Here is a 16,933-nt window from a genome sequence, read left to right as displayed (position 1 = left end):
CTGGACCACACCCCACAAGGGATAAAAGGGGGTGTAGTGGCCATTCAGGCTTTGTGATGGACAAAACTGAAAGCTAGCAAGTCATTCTGCATTTCTGGAACTTTGTTATATGCTCTGCTTGGATTGATTTTTTGGACTGGACTTGACTATTCTTTGGCTTTTGTGGACTTTCTTTGATGTTTTGGTCGGAGGAGATAAACCTCCCTTTGTAAGTAAAAAACTTTTGGCAAGCAGCCACTGGGTTGCTGCCAATTCTGTTATCAAAGGAAATTCTTGTCTGCTGGTTTATTTTAACTCTTGGTCGACTGCTGGTGTGCGTGTGTGAGACGGGGACAGAACAACATCTAAGCACCCCGTGGGCCAGATCCGGCCCCTGGGCCTTGAGTTTGACACCCCTGCCTTATACCATGCTGGACAAATGGTTGTCCAATCTTGTTTTGAAAACCTCCAGTGATGGCGCATCATCCACACCTCCAGGAGGAAAACTGTTCTGTTGGTTAATTGTTCCTACTGTCAGGAAATTTCTCCTTAATTCTAGATGGGGTCTCTGTTGAACAACTTTCTCATTACTTCTCCTGCATGTTGGTGCTTTGGAGAACAAGTCAACCCTTTCTTCTCTGTGACAGCCCCTCAAATTTCGGAAGACTGCCCTTATGTCTATCTACCTCCATCTCGATATATATCAACTTTATATCTATTTATATCTATATACAGGTAGTCCTCAACTTACAGCCACAATTGACCAAAAAATTTCTGTTGCTGAGTGAGACAGATGTTAAGTGAGTTTTGCCCCATTTTACAACCTTCCTTGCCATGGTTGTTAAGTGAGTCCCTGCAGTTCTTAAGTGAATAACACAGTTGTCAAGTGAATCTGCCTTCCCTGTTGACTTTGCTTCTCAGGAAGTCACAAAAGGGGATCACTTGACCCCAAGACACTGCAATCGTCATAAGTATGAATCAGTTGCCAAGCGTCTGAACTTTGATCCCGTGACCATGGGGATGCGACAAGGGTCGTAACTGTGAAGAAGTCATAAATCACTTTTTCAGTGCTGTTGTAGTTTTGAATGGTCACTAAATGAGCAGTTGTAAGTCGAGGACCATCCGTATATCTATGTTAAATATGCTGCCCATCTCACTATTCCAAAGGACTCTTGAGTGGGTTGCAGTAGTATAAAAGCATAAATATAAAAACATTAAAAGCATCAAGAGCCGTGATGGTGCAGTGGTTACTTCTGCTGACTGCCGGCTGCCTGCAGTTTGGCAGTTCGAATCTCACAGGCTCAAGGTTGACTCAGCCTTCCATCCTTCCGAGGTCGATAAAATGAGGACCCAGATTGTTGGGGGCAAGAGGCTGACTCTGTAAACCGCTTAGAGAAGGCTGTAAAAGCATTGTGAAGCGCTATAAAAGTCTTAAGTGCTATTTCTATTATTTCTAATTCCTATTCCTATTCCTTTTCCTATTCCTTTTCCTATTCCTTTTCCTATTCTATTCTATTCTATTCTATTCTATTCTATTCTATTCTATTCTATTCTATTCTATTCTATTCTATTCTATTCTATAGCAGTAGTAGTTAGAATGCAATATTACAGGCTAACTGCTGACTGCCAGCAGTTCGAATCTGACCGGCTCAAGGTCGACTCAGCCTTCCAAGGTCGGTTAAATGAGGACCCAGATTGTTGGGGGCCATAGGCTGACTCTAAACTGCTTAGAGAGGGCTGTGAAGCACTGTGAAGCGGTATAGAAGCCTAAGTGATATTGCTATTAAGATTAACAATTAAAAAGAAGGTTAAAATCAAGAATGCAGGGCTGGGCTTTTTGTCTCTCACTCAGTCAGCTACCTCCAGCATAGCGTGCCCTCATCGGGTCCCCAAGGCCCTTCCATAAAGCCAGAAGGGTGGTGTCAGGTTTCGGTGTCGTCTCAAATAAATTGCATTTCCAAACAAATAGTCTTTGATGAAATCTTTCATTTATTAAGCACAACAATCTGTCCCCGACTACATCGTAGCCAACACTGATTTCCTGACCCCAAACCTTCCCTTTCCGTTCCCCAATTCTCTGCGTCTCATTGGCCATCTTCCAAATCACTCTCCCCATATCTACTACTTCAGCTCCCAAGAATGTCCCCCCTCCCATCCCATCTCCTAGGGGATATTATCTTCAGGGAAAATAAGTAGGTGAAAAGTCAAGCGTCCTCTTGCCAGCTGCCCCCTCTTCTCCTCCTTATGTCAGCACTGGAACGAATGTAGTTTGGAGTGCTGACAGGTAGTGGAGTCAGATCTCAACTCCAATGACACGATTTCCAGTGAGACACAATAGCTGGTAAATGCAGAAGCCGAAGTGTTTTGGTTCTCCAGCTGTGATGGACAACTGAGAAAGCCAGGTGTCCGTTTTGTCCTGCCCTTTTTTTTTTTTTGGAAAAAGTTTTTTATTTTTTTTCTCATAAATATATCTTAAATGTACGGTTTCTTATCTAACATACTATATTTTCTTTTAGCTTTTATACTAATACAATCTTCATCCTAAACAATTTAAGTATATTCAGGGTTGCTGAATATAGATGAAGATACTTAATATATTAAGTATATTCATCTCCCTTGTTTTACAACAATCCTCCTTCTCCCTCTCCTCTCTTTCCTTTCCCTCCCTTTTTCTATCTGCTCTTCTACTTTCTTCTTTCCTCCTCTCCTTCTCCTTCTCTCCTTCCTTTCCCCCACACCTTTCTTCCTCCCTTCTAACCTTCTCTCCTACTCTTGTTTCCCTGCTCTCTCTCTCTTCCTCTCCTTTTCCCTTTCTTCTTTCCTTCTCTCTCTCTCCATCTCTCCTCTCTTCCATCCCTCTCCATTCTCTCTCTATTGTTGTATTCATTTTCAGTTTTGTATTTTCCAAAGTGATATTCGAGCAATCCCAATTTTTACTTTCTTTTCAATTACTTTTTCATTTTACTAAATTCACATACTTGCCGCTTCCCGAGGTCACGAAGCTCTCCCAGGCCAACCCCCTGACCAGCCTGTCTTCTTTCCCACAGAAAAGAACGGCCTGTCGTTTATCGAAACCTCTGCTTTGGACTCGACAAACGTGGAAGCTGCTTTCCAGACCATCTTGACTGGTGAGTGGGGCCTTAGAGGCCACGTAGAGTTGCCCTTGTCCCTCAAGCTCTTAAAAAGGGTCTGAGTGGCTGACTTGGGCCTTCAAAAGTGGCTATAGCGCTTGGGTTGAAGGACCAGCCTCAGGATTGAAGGACCCTTCCTGAATTTGGGAAAAATTCTGGTTTCCTCTTCCTCTTGCCACTCTCCATCACTTATTGCTGCTGTGGTTCCCTCTGAAAGAAGGAATGAAATTGCGACAAAACCAAAATGTCCAGATAATGGGTAATATTTTATGTCATAAAACTAATTTTTTCCCCATGTCAGACGCACCAAAGTGCTTTTGTGGCAAAAGAATTTGCTGGTGACATCACTGTCGCCTGGGGGACACCTATTCAAGGGCTTCTTTCATGTCCCCGTGAAGTTTCCCACTGAAGGGGTACCTATTAATCTACTCACGGTCTCCCGCTTTCGAACTGCTGGGTTGGCAGGAGCTGGAGCGTGTGACAGGAGCTCACCCTGTCCTGCAGCAGTAACAGGACTCAAACCCGAGCCTGCTGATCATCAGCCCAGCATTCTAACCTCGTGAGCCACCAGGCTTCTCCATGAAAATGTAGTGCCCAAACAATAGAAGATTATGAACTTAAAGAAAGAAATAGGTAAACCATTTTACCTATCCTATCCCATCATTGCCTCTCGAAGCGTTCCATCTGCCCCCTGGCAAAATGCTAGTGCATCATGGGTAATAACGGGGGGGGGATGTGTGCATCTGCAAATCAACAAACTAAATGGAATTCATCTGGATGGCCAGAAAAGTTTATAAAAAGGGGGCACGATGCACGTACAGTATTGTATATGTTCTGTTACAATCTATGTACAGAAAAGCAGGTGGTCCCACCTGAAGGTCCCCAATTTTTTAAAATTGCTATTACTAATACCCTGGTTACCCATCTCAGCAGCAAGGAGGAAGGTCTGTCAGTTCCATCAGGCACACACCCAAAGCAAGCAAACAACAGAGAGACTAGCTTTCACGCCTGACGTGTTTGTAGTTTGATGAAGTTTTGAGAATCCTGCAAGTTGAATTTGTGTCCCAGGAAAAACGGGCGTGGAAGTGATGTTTAAAGTCCTTTCGGTGCACAGCTGGCTTATGCCTGAAGGCTCCACTGCCTTTTGCTCTTCATACGTGCAGCGTGGTAGAAACGACTTCCCTTTCTTTTGAAATTCTTTGGAACTGAACTGGGCCTTTCGTTTTTGAGCAGTTAATGCCACCAGTAAATGATCTGCAGAAAAGACACTAAAGAATTTGCTGACAGCGGCATTTCAAGTGCATACCTCAGTCTTTGTTTTTAAAAAAATATTGCCCTACTCTAGGAAAAGAGGACAAAAAGAAGGAAAAACGCAACAAATAGAAAAGAGGTGTGCAAAATAAAAAGAAAAATCTCAGTTTTGCAAGTTTTAAATCTTAATGACGCATCCTACTCCCCGAGTTGAATATTTTGTTGGTAAACTGCTCTTCTTCCTTTCTTCCTTTCCCCAGCTGTCTCATAGCCTTGGCGTGCTCCAAGAACCCAGGGATATCTTCCTTTTATTCCTTTTATTCCTACCCTCAAAAGCAGGGCAATGCTGTATTTCTTTCTTCGTTTCAGCTTGGAAAGCAGAGTTAATCTTTGCCTCTGGAATGCCAGGCTGGTTGAAGACACGCCATTCACCAGTCCTGAATATTCCACCTACACCCATTCCAAGAAATGGTTAAATTATTATTTCTTTTTTTTTTTTGTAAATCCCCCCAGAATAACTGAGAGCGAGTGGGTGGCCATATCAATTCTCTAAATAAAAAACAATAAATAATGGAACAGCTGGGCCTGGGAGAAGATGGGCCTGAATTGAGCCAGGCAGGGACGAACATGACGATTCTGAACAGCAGTGGAAGGAAGTAGTGGGGAAAAAAAACCAGGGATGGGAGGCTTTCCTGTGACCCTGGGTGCAGTCCTTTGGGGACAGGGGGATTGTCAAAGCTTGGCCATGCAGAGAAGGGATAGCAGGCAGGGTGGTGGCCCTACACTCTGGGATCCCTCCAGATGTTGGCAAGTGAAAGGACAGACATGTTCTGGATTTTGTTTCTGCTGAATTGTGGCCTATCTATTTTGGAAGAATACAGGTAGCCCTTAGTTAATGACCATTTGTTGTTGTTAGTTGTGAAGTCGTGTCCGACTCATCACAACCCCATGGACCATGTTCTTCCAGGCCTTCCTGTCCTCTGGAGTCCATTTAAGCTCCTGCCGACTGCTTCAGTGAGTCCATCCAGCCACCTTGTTCTCTGCCATCCCCTCCTTCTTTTGCCCTCAATCTTTCCCAGCATCAGGCTCTTCTCCAGTGAGTCCTTCCTTCTCATTAGGTGGCCAAAGGATTTGAGTTTCATCTTCAGGATCTGGCCTTCTGAAGAGCAGCCAGGGTTGATCTCCTCTAGGACTGACTGGTTTGATCGCCTTGCAGTCCAAGGGACTCGCAGGAGGCTTCTCCAGCACCAGAGTTCAAAGGCCTCCATTCTTTGCCCTCAGTCTTTCCCAGCATTAGGCTCTTCTCCAGTGAGTCCTTCCTTCTCAAAACATATTGGACACCTTCTGACCTGAGGGGCTCATTTTCCAGCGTCGTATCTTTTCGCCTTTTGGCACTGTTCATGGGGTTTTCATGGCAAAGATACTGGAGTGGGTTGCCATTTCCTTCTCCAGTGGATCACGTTTTGTCAGAACTCTCTGCTTTGATCTGTCCGTCTTGGGTGGCCCTGGATGGCATAGCTCATAGCTTCATTGAGCTACGCAAGCCCCTTCGCCACGACAAGGCAGAGCTCCACGAAGGGGTTAACGACCATAATTGATCCCAAAATTTCTGTTGCTAATTAAGTGAATTTTCACCCATTTTATGACTTTTCTTGCCACATTCGTTAAGAGAATCGCTGCAGCTGTCAAATTGGTTGCTAAGTGGTTAGGGAAATGGTCTTCTGGATTAAGGGTAAAAGTTTTCCTTCCTTCTGGTTGAGAAAAAAGAAGGCTTGTACCCTCTTGGAGCCTCATTTTGCTCCTCACCCCCCTTTAAAGGAAACAACAAGATTGATTTATTTCAGGAATGCATGTCCTGAAAATCCAGAGACCAGATATCCTAATTAACCCCAGGGGGATTAGAGCAAGTCTCAAAGGTAGCATTTGCAATACTACGTGTCAGAAGAGGTAGGAAGTGCCTCTGGATCTCTGCTTGATAAAACAACAGCTTAGAGGAGATAAGGACCTGGTCTTCTGGAATTTGGAAGCGCTGCTTGGAGTGGATTTAAGTTCAGGTGAAAACCAGTCATCCCAGGACAGGTTTTAATCCCCATGAGCAGGAAGAACTCTCTGCCAGGGCATTGGGTCAACGGAAGCCAGGGCTCAGCAAGGAAGGGCTTATGCATTCCAGGAAATGGATTCAGTCCAGACCAGCTTTCATCTGGGGTTTACACTCCTGAAATTCCAGGCATACCAATCCCATGAGCTGATTTGAGGTCTTCAGGCTGGCACGTGACTAGCCTGAGAGTGGGCAGGATGTGGTTCCAGGGTGCACAGGCCCCACGGAAATCTTGGGAGTACCTCATGCAAAGTACCAGTAGAGGTTACCATCAAATTGTAATTGTCAAGGGGATGGAAGATTACCAGAATAATCAAGACGCTGGGATTTTTTTTTAAAAAAAAATTATATGTATGAAATCATTTCTGGCCTACATGCAACAGTTTTTACTGACCGTTTGAAGTTACAACGGCACTGAAAAAAGGGACTTATGAGTCCCTTTCCCACATGACCACTGCAACATCCCCGTGGTCACGTGATCAAAATTCAAGACGCTTGGCAACTGACTCACATTTATGACGGTTGCAGTCTCCAGCAAAGTCAATGGGGAAACCAAGTTCACTTAACAACTGTGTTACTAACTTAACAGCTGCAGTGATTCACTTAACAAAGGTGGCAAGTAAAGTCGTAAAATAGGGCAAAACTCACTTAAGAAATTTCTCAGTGTTGTGGTCCGCTGGCAACCTGTGGAGCTGGCAGCAGAGTCGGACAGTGAGGAGGAACATGGACCAGTCCTGGAGTCTGGGGAAGGCTCGGATGAGGGCTCTGCATCGGAGGCAGAGAGGGGGCCAGGGCCATTTGGGAGTTATGTGGTGCCTCCAGAGCCGGACATCAGCAAGGCAGAGGAACAGTAGGAGCCTGTTCCCAGTGTGTGCATGCGCAGAGCTGCCAGAAGGCAAGAACAGTTAAGACAAAAGGGACAACTTGGGAGGAGGGCTTGGAGATAATTGGCCCCTGCCATAAGACATAAAAGAGGAGCAAAGGCACGTGAGCCTTTGCAGGAAGCAACTTTGTTCGTTCTGGTTGGCTTAAATTCTGAAGCTCCGTTTTGACTCTGTGCTCCGTGTGGCCTTGCAAAGCTAATTGCCAATGAGGTCTTTGGCAGCGTGTCAAGGGAGATCAAGGTGGTGCTTATCAGCCTTACCCCAAAGGACTGTGGCAGACTTCTGTCGGACTCTTTACAAACTCTTTGTGACTCATGACGGGCTGTGAATGAACAGAATTCACAGCCGTTGAAATAAAAAGAGGGTTTTGGGGACTAATCGTGTGCATTTTACTGTCCCAGGAAGCCTAGGTCAGAACTCTTAGTAACATAAATTTTGGGCTCAATTGTGGTTGTAAATTGAGGACTACCTGTATAAACTGAGGGCATATACTGGTCTAGTATCTGATTTAAAAAAAATATAAACGATGCTGTGCTTTAATGGTTAGATGGCCTAGACATTGGTAGTTAAACACAGATCTTCTTAACATTATTTTTAATGTGTTTTACTAATTTAGGTAAGAAAGGTTAATATATATTGCTAGTTCATGTGTGATATGCCATACGCTAAATAATAAATAAATTTGTGGCCTGGCCCCATTCCGCCCCCTTGCCAATCCTCCCTCTCGAATGCTCTCCATGCCCTTGATTGGAGCGTAACGCCCAGCTCTTGATTCAGCTCCTGTTCCAAATGCTGCCCTCCAGATCTGCTGAGGCCAGTAAATCCCCAAATTCTCAGCGCTACAATCCCAAAACATCTAGGAAGACCAAGTGACCGAAGCTCTTAGACTGTGATGTTATGTGGAAAAGACCTTGGGAGACAGAAGGAAGAGCCACAGCTCAAGAACCAGTCAAGGTTGGATAAGGGCTGCCCTAGCCATAGAAGGGGAGGGGGCATGGCACACTGTCCCTCCCTAATTCGATCAATTGTAGAGGCAAGGAAGGAGAAATGTACTTTCAAAATTCTGTGAAAGTAAAGAATAAAATAGAATTAGGGCTCCTGGGTGCTCTCTGAGCTTGATTATTTTTGTGCAGACATTTCATTACCCAATTAGGTAACATCATCAGCGGTAGTGCTTGTTAATGGGCGTGGCCTTGTTCTCGGGTCTACTGCTTCAATGGCAGTTGGTTGGACTGTTTATTCTTACCTGGTTTGAGAGTTCTTGACTGGGGTATTGTTTGCTTCTTGATTGGATGATCTGATCTTAATCTTAGAGTTAATCTTGGATTTAAAACAGAATTAGTCCATCTGGTTGTATTTTTGTCTGGAGCACCTCCCTAGGTTGACCTAGGACAGAGGTCAGCAACCTGCGGCTCCGGAGCCAAATGCGGTTCTTTGGGCCCTCTGCTGTGGCTCCCTGTCAGGTGATCCCACTATTGGCTGGCCCATCCCCTCTCCCTCCCCTCCCAGTCACTCCTCGCCTGGCCTGAGAAGGTAAGGGCAATGGCAGGGGATGGAGAAGCGGCCCGGGCAGAGACAGAGAGATACAGAGAGAGGGGGAGAGAGAGAGAGAGAGAGACATAGAGAGCTACAGAGAGAGAGGGAGGGGGGAGAGAGGGAGGGAGGGAGGGGTGAGAGAGATATGTCAAAAGGATTTTGTGGTTCCCGGTGTTTTTTAACAACTGGTTCTCTGCCCTAATGACCGGCTGGCTAGGCGTGGCTGGGGGGGTGTCATGTGACTGGTGGGAGTGACATCGAGTTGGCCACACCCACCCAGGTTTTGTGGCTCCCGGTGTTTTCTTTTCTGTGAGAAACGGGTCCAAACGGCTCTTTGAGTATTTAAGGTTGCAGACCCCTGACCTAGGAGGTGGCACTGCTAAGACCTGCAAGTTGGGAAGAGTCATTTCATGTTGGTTGTTCTGGGTTGGAAGTCAGAACCTTTGTGGGCCAAAGCGGTAAGTGTCTCCATCTTGGCCTTGGAGGTCAGTAACAGGCGGGCTTTGCCAACTTCTTAATGGTGTACTTCTGATTCCAGCTGGCAGAACACACTATTCTTAACTATTTAATTGTCCGTTCAAATAGCTCCCCGAGCTCAATATTGTTAACTATCAAAATGATAACTGGAATAGGCCTATCCTTAAAACCCAGATGTCGGATCCTTCAACTCAAGTCCAACGGCTCACAAGGGTTGGTGTTGGCCCATCTAAGAGCACCAGGTTGGGGAAAGCAGACTTAAACTAACAACCAGAGGGAAAATGGCAGAAGATGGATTGGCTGATCTATTGATGGGTTGATTTTTCTTTGAGGTTATCTATGTGCCTTACAAGAACCTGCTCAAAACGTAGCTAGCTAGCGGAAATATGATTTGCGAGAGGGATAGCGACCTGACGTTCTCAATTTTTTTTAAAAAAAGTATCAGAGACTCCTGATGACCTCAAATTCTCCAAACGAGAACATGTATATAGATAGTCCTCTACTTATGACTGCAATTGGGACCAAAGCAAAGCCAAATTAAGGGACTTGCTTTATTACCTTTTTTTGCCCCTGTTGTCAAGCAGATCACTGCAGTGAATTCTGTGGTTGTTAAGTGATTCATGAGATTGTTGAGCAAATTCGGGTTCTGCCATTGACTTTGCTTGCCAGAAGCTAACTTGGAAGGTGGCAGATAGCGATTATGGGAAGGTTGCAATGGCCATAAATGCACGTCAGTTGCCAAGGGCCGGGATTTGAATGGGGTGACTGTTGGGAATGCTGCAACGATGATAAGTGTAATTGCCAGTCAGTTTTTTTCAGTGCCATTGTAACTTTGAACAGTCACTAAAGAAATGGCTGTGAATTGAAGACTACCAGAATTTACCTAGCAAGAGAAGCTGTGAAGCTTAGGAAGGACGAAACTCAGTAGATGTTCACAAGCTAACCCCTCCTGTAAGGGGTCTAGGATAACTCACCATGCTGTGGCCAACTCGCTGTGGAACAACTCACAGCAAAACAAGAGATACAATAATATCGAACGAATAGTTAAATAGAGTCATTAAAGAAAGGATGCCAAAATATGAATGACAAAACTTAAAATTATTTTAGATAATTCACTTGAATTGTTGAATTGTCCCCGTGGCAAGTTGGCCGTGGCGAGTTATCCCATTCTGCCTGTAAGTGTGACTTTACTGGATGGCTGGTGCAAGAAAGGAGGAGGGTGAATTCCGGAATGGAGGCATCAGCCCAGGGCCCTCTTCTTCCTCCCTGCTCACCAACAGCTTCTCTCTTTCAGAGATTTACCGCATTGTGTCGCAGAAACAGATGTCAGACAGACGCGAGAACGACATGTCTCCAAGCAACAACGTGGTCCCGATCCACGTTCCTCCAACCACGGAAAACAAACCAAAGATGCAGTGTTGTCAAAATATATAACACGTTCAACTCCTGGAAAGCTGTGTATATTCCCCCCAGATCTGAATGGAAGTAGAGCTCGAGCTGACATTACTTTTTTTTCTCTTGTTCTCCACTCTCTCTCCCCCTTTTCCTTTCAATTACATTTTGTCTTTAGTTTTTAATTCTCCTCCTCTCTCCGTTCCCTCATTTCGTCACCGTTTCTCCTTGTCTTCAACCTCAGTTCTGTGACTCATCTCTTTTTCACACGAGGCTGCAGCAGCATCGGAATGCTAGTGTCCTGCAAGGCAAACCTGGTTAACCATCACAGTGGATCGCCTGCCTGCCTGCCTGTCTGGCTCCCCTCAGGAAGCAGCAGAGATGGGTTCTGTCCAACGTTCACCATTCAGACACTCCTATCAAAACCATGGCATGATTTGATAAACTCCCTTGTGTCCACTCTGGCCTCAGTGTTAGATGCCGTCTCTCTCGGCTTTTTGCATCCCGGTGCCCTGCACACTACAGCTCCCATCATCCCTTTTGGCCCCACCGTTGGCCCGAGATAATGGGAGGTGTAGAAAAATGGGTCTGGAAAAAGCCAGGTTGAGAAAGCCATTCTTTCATTTAGTGGGCAGTTGATGACCTGGGCCCTTGGCAGTTTCCCCAAGGTCAAATGCAAATTGTTTGTTGGGTTGACTTTCTTTCTGACCAGAGTTGTGATCCTGTTTGGATCAGGGATCACCTCTGTGAACATCTAATGGCCTAATGGATTAGCATCATGAGCAGGGCCTCCGGTCCCTCCCTGGGCAGCTTGGTCCTGTGGTCTCACGTTTGGAATTTGTGGAGGCCACACATGCGTAGCCTTTCGATGGGTTTTTATTCAGTCTGAACAGATGGATGACGTCTCCCCTTGCAAGCAAGGAGGGGATCAATCATCTGGGTGACGACACCACTGTGCGAATTAAATTATGGCAGTCCACCTGGCTCAGGCCCAACATCTGTTGCCGGATGTTGGATGCCACATAGTTGACCCTAAGAGGGAAGAGCCATCTGGTTCTTCTGGCTAGCCCCTGTAGCTCGTTATGGCAGTAGTTAGTGTGTCGCATGATCTAGTATGGGCCCCGGGGGGATCATTTTGCATGTTGCACATGTACAGGTGATGGAGAGGGCTTGGAGGTGGGTGTTGCAACTCCTAAGAAACCCAGGCATTTTAATGAGAATTGTCAGCAAAACTGGCACTGGTGCATTCACACACACACCGCCATCACCCGCCCAAGACTTAACTTAAGCTGGTTTAATTTCTCAGGGGCTCCCAGTTCCTGGCCTGGAAGCCCTCGGACCTCTTCAGTTGCGCACTAAGAAGCCCCGGAGGCCTTCCTCAAGTGGTTGAGCACTTCTGGGTTTCTGGAGGACATTCCTTTATCTCATTCCCCTAGGCATTCCCGTTTCGGTTTGCAGCCCACACCGCCTGCTCGTCGGCAGCACTGTTCAAAAGAGGGGTGGGGTGTGCACACCAGCACATACAGAATTATGCAGTCTTTGGGAAGCCCAACTGAAGAGGAAAGAGTCCCTGGTTTATTGGGGGAAGGGAGGGATGAAGGGAAGGAAAGGAAGGGAAGGAAGGAAGGAAGGAAGTTTCTCGCAGATCTGTTCTTCCTGCTGCGTTGAAAGCTACTCCACTCAGTTCGTCTGCCAGTCTTGCAGTGCTCATGACGTGTAAGGCGCACCGAGGGCATTGCTGTAGTCCGGTCATCCTTTGGTTTTTTTTCCCCTTCTCTGGAGTATTATTTCTCTGCACACTTTTTTTTTTTTTTTTGCTCTTTCCCTTCCAGCCCCCACTTTTTTTTTTTTTTTTTTTGTAAATTGCTTTATACTGTTATGCACATTCTGTACTTTGAATATTTTTTAAGATTGATTTAAAATTATTCATTTTTGGAATTCTAATAAAAGAATCACAGGGGATTGTTCAGAGGTTGTGGAGTGAACTTACTTGGAATTTAGACTCTGAGGGGCCTTTGATACTTAAAAAAAGGGAAGACTGCCCTTGAGCCTGCGGGAAGATGATTGGAATTAACATGTGAATAAATTACGCGGATCAACTTGACATGCAAATCTGACTCATTTACGGTTCCACTTTGCAGAGTTTATTGTGTTCTCTTTGCAGAGCTTTAAACTTTGGGTGTTTTGTCATCGTGGGAAAAGAAAGCAGTTCTCCAAATAATTTTTTTTATTTTCCTGGATGCTTTTCATGGACGAAGCATTCTGGATGAACAGGAGAACTCCATCAGCCACTTCCTTTATCTCATAGCATGCCGAGAGGGTTAAAAGCAGATTCAGGGGAGTTGGAGCCCCAAAAATTACATGGTCACAAACTCCCCTTTTTGGCTTCCAAATTTTTCCAGAAGCAAAACCTGATGACCACCGGCAGTAATGCAGAATAAAAGTTACACAAAATGCTGGTTGTGTCCACTTGGGAATAAGTCATCATGGACTACATAACACTTGGTATTGAGATCCCAACCGATGAAATTCAGCGTGGAGAAAAATAAGGGTCTACTCTTAGGCAAGAAAAGCCAAATTAGCAGGTACTGGCTCAATAGCAATAACAGAGAGAGGGATCTTGGCGTTCTAGTAGATAATCGCTTAAATATGAGCCAAAAAAAGCCACTGCAATCCTAGGCTGCATTAACAGAGGAATCATGTGAAGTGCTACTACCCCTTTCTAAGGCCTTGGTAAAACCACACTTGGAATACTGTGTCGTTTCCATATTATATAAAAAAAGATGAGACCCTGGAAGGAGTGCAGAGAAGAGCAACTAAAATGATTAGGGGGCTCGAGGGTCAAACATGAACGGTTGTGGGAATTGGGCATGTCTAGTTTAGAGAAAAGGACTAGCGATGATACGATAACGGTCTTCCAGTATTTGAGGGGCTGTCATAAAGAAGAGGGGAACAAACCTTTCCAAAGCACCAGAAGGCAAGACACGAAGCAATGGGTGGAAACTAATCAAGGAGAGAAGCAACCTAGAACTAAGAACTTTCCTAACAGAACAATTATGACTTGCCTCCAAGTTGTGGGTACTTCATCGCTGGAGGCTTTTAAGAAACCGGACAGCCACCTCTCTGGTTTAGGGTATCCTGCTTGAGACTAGAACAGAGGTCTCCATCCTTGGCAACTTTACGACTTGTGGACTTCAACTCCCAGAATTCCTCAGCCAGCATATGCTGGCTGAGGAATTCTGGGAGTTGAAGTCCACAAGTCGTAAAGTTGCCAAGGTTGGAGACCCCTGGAGTAGAATACCTCCAATGTCCCTTCCAACTCTGTTATTCTGACTTGCCACATTTTTATTTTAAAACAATTAGCACTTTACACTGATCAGCGTACCCAAGGCTTGGAAATAACCGTAGGGGGGAAAAAAAGATGCAACAGAGAGAAATTCAGTTTATTTTTTTAACAAGGTGTATTACCTTTTGTTTGGTCAACAAATATTACAAATACGTCTTGCTTTAAAAAAAGTATTGCCATTACAACGTTTGTATTCTCCTTTAAAGGAATGGGTCTGCTTTTCAGTGCCTCCTGCTGGATGTAATGTGCCTTTTTTTTTTTTCCTCCTACGTATTCTCTACCCCTTTATTTTGGCCATAGGACACTCCGTTACATAGTACAGCAGTCTCGAATGCAGCATAAACATTCCCTGGATCTGCAGCCGTCATTTCTCCTGCTGGAGAAAATGTTCACCTGAAAACTTGCATACGTTTTACGAACCGGATAAGCTTCTATAGATTACCCATATTTTGCATCCATACCTCCCATCAGAACCAGATTGGTCCTGGGCATTCTTGTATCTTGCAGGTATGTCTTCCTTGAAAAGTGCAGCAGTCCATATTCCTGACTTTTATCTAGGTCGTTACGTTAAATTTCCAAGTCAACTTAATTGTGAATTTGCCCAATTGAAACTAAAAAAAAGCCTTCATGGAGGATTTTTTCCCCCCTTTGTTAATTACTGAGGTAAGACTTTTATTTCCCCTCCTCCCCCTATACATGTATTTAAAATATATATCCCTACAGGTCCTACAAAATAAAGTTCTACTTTTTAAATATATTTTTGGATAAGGCTCTCTTGGAAAGTAAAACAGCTATTGCCAATAGATCATAGTTTTCCCCATGCACACATGCAGCATTCGTGTAAATAATTACATTTTTTTCCCCACTGCTGTGGAAAAAAAAAAAGTCATTCTCCTAAAAATCTCACCGGGGTGCATTTTTGCTCCATCCGCTGACCAGTGCAGAAATCCACCTTTGCTTCGCTTTGGAATTAGGCTTTCCTTTCCCACCAATCCCTCCCCAAAAAGTCCTCCCCACTTGGCTTTCGTTGAATTTCACTAAACTACTCAGTTTCCAAGCATTCCTTCTGCCATGGTAGACAGAAACGAGGTGAGCTTGATAGACCCACGCAGGAATTCTTGCATAGGCAAAAGGGGTTGAATCATTTGTTTTAAAGTCCGGAACAAGATAATATTTAGAAACCGCTCAAGCAGACACCTCCCTAATTCCCCGCAGTTGTAAGGAGGAGAAGGCGCAGCACAATCAGACTTGCAATACTTCTGTTCTTAAAAGCCAACCTCAAAAAAATTACTTTTAGCCTTCCCACAGAGTGGGTTTCCTGGTCTGGTCTACCTAGTGGAGGTGACACCAGTGTTAGTTCTGAAGATGGTTTGGATTAAAACTCTTCTACTGCCAGTCCAAGGCGAGCCATCTGCGGAAGGTGTTTTCTGCTCTTAGCTCCTCGATTCCCTACCTGTCCTATCAATACAATTACCCTAACATTACTAGCAAACCTAACTTTTGGCTGAAACTCCAAGCTTATGCTTTGGAATAAAATTGGTGATCCGGACTCTTGATTAGTTTACCATAAACTAACTTGGCTCTCCTACAATATTCCAATACCTGTTACTAACCACAGCAGAACTCCAATGCTGGGCTCTTGGTTCTCCAGATGGACATGGAGTGTGGGAAGATGGGTCCATCTCTGCATCCGTTTGATGAGAAGTGTTGCCCCATTCTTTCCCCTCTATAGCCTTGCCGGTTCCCTAGCTCTTCCAGCTAATGTGAGAGCATCTCTTTGTCTGCAAACGTGGCCCTCTTAGATCCCCCGCAAGTTGATATGGTTGACAAACTGGCATCTATGCCTCTCGTTGAATGAACTGGCTTGGCATCATGTTCAAGAAAGTCCACAGCAGTTGTTTCCATGAAAACAGGGAACAAGGTTGGACTACACGTTCCTTGTGGTCTCTTCCTACTCCGCAATTCTGACCCTAACTTTTTCAGGAGTTGCGGAAGCCACCTTCAAATGGGTCAGAGATCTCGGGGTCATCGAGCCAAGAATTTTCAATGCTCAGCCATCCCAGGTGTTATACCCAAATCTAGGGGTTTTTAATCCCACATCTGGAGATGACAGTCTAGTCTATGCTATCGGCAGCAAATCTGGCTGACAAAATATTCAAGTTTGTGGCCTTCACAACTGTTACCTTGCTACTAGTGTATATATACAATGGATTATCCATCTGGGGTCTGCAACAGATCCACTGACCCCTTGAACTCTATCTTCTTTATTTTACACAGTCACCAAACCTAGCAAGATCCTTATATCCCTACATAAGATCTCATGAGATTTCAGACATGAATGGAGAAGATCCAGTAAGCGATATTTTGTTTCTAATTGCATATTATCACATGAGAAGCAATACCTCCCACCTGAAAAGGTTCATTGACCCCCCTCCTTCGCGATGCTGATAATACGTTCAGTAGCTGCGTTCTGTTATCCAATTTATTTCTGATTAAATAAATTGGATTCATCCACCCGAATGAATCCTGATCAGATGCAAACGCTTCTGAACAGCGGGTCTGATACCTTTTGTCATGTCTGAGTAAGCCTTTTTTTTTTTCATTTCCTTTTTTCTTACAAATTCCACTCAATTGTGCCTTAATGGTATATGGACATTTCTTGGTGAAAGGCATCTTTTTCACTATATTAACATTTGTTGGATGAAAAGATTATACAATTATCAACATTAGATCATATCCAAGAAGATCTACACGCAAATCACCAGCATATAACCAAGCTGAAATTTGACTGCAATCGAACAGATAGAAGGTATCTATGATGCAGAAACAATCTTGAAAT

The 16,933-nt window shown here is 44.6% G+C and overlaps 1 protein-coding gene across 1 annotated transcript in view; it reads left to right on the top strand.

Moving 5' to 3' along the window:
- The window catches only part of RAB11A (RAB11A, member RAS oncogene family), a 43,590-nt gene extending 30,875 nt beyond the window's left edge, over positions 1-12,715 (top strand). Inside the window, exons 4-5 of the mRNA XM_070953943.1 lie at positions 3,027-3,107; positions 10,651-12,715. Of these exons, the coding sequence (XP_070810044.1) occupies positions 3,027-3,107; positions 10,651-10,790 (221 nt within the window). The 3' untranslated portion in view covers positions 10,791-12,715. The remainder of the gene's footprint in view (positions 1-3,026; positions 3,108-10,650) is intronic.
- The last annotated feature ends 4,218 nt before the right edge of the window (positions 12,716-16,933 follow it).

Source organism: Pituophis catenifer, unplaced genomic scaffold (assembly GCF_029215685.1).
Source record: "Pituophis catenifer annectens isolate HBS135680 unplaced genomic scaffold, rPitCat1.0.hap2 SCAF_14, whole genome shotgun sequence".
NCBI classification, from domain to species: Eukaryota; Metazoa; Chordata; class Lepidosauria; order Squamata; family Colubridae; genus Pituophis; species Pituophis catenifer.
The sequence above is the reverse complement of the archived record's forward strand: the minus strand, read 5'-3'. Positions and strand labels throughout refer to the sequence as shown.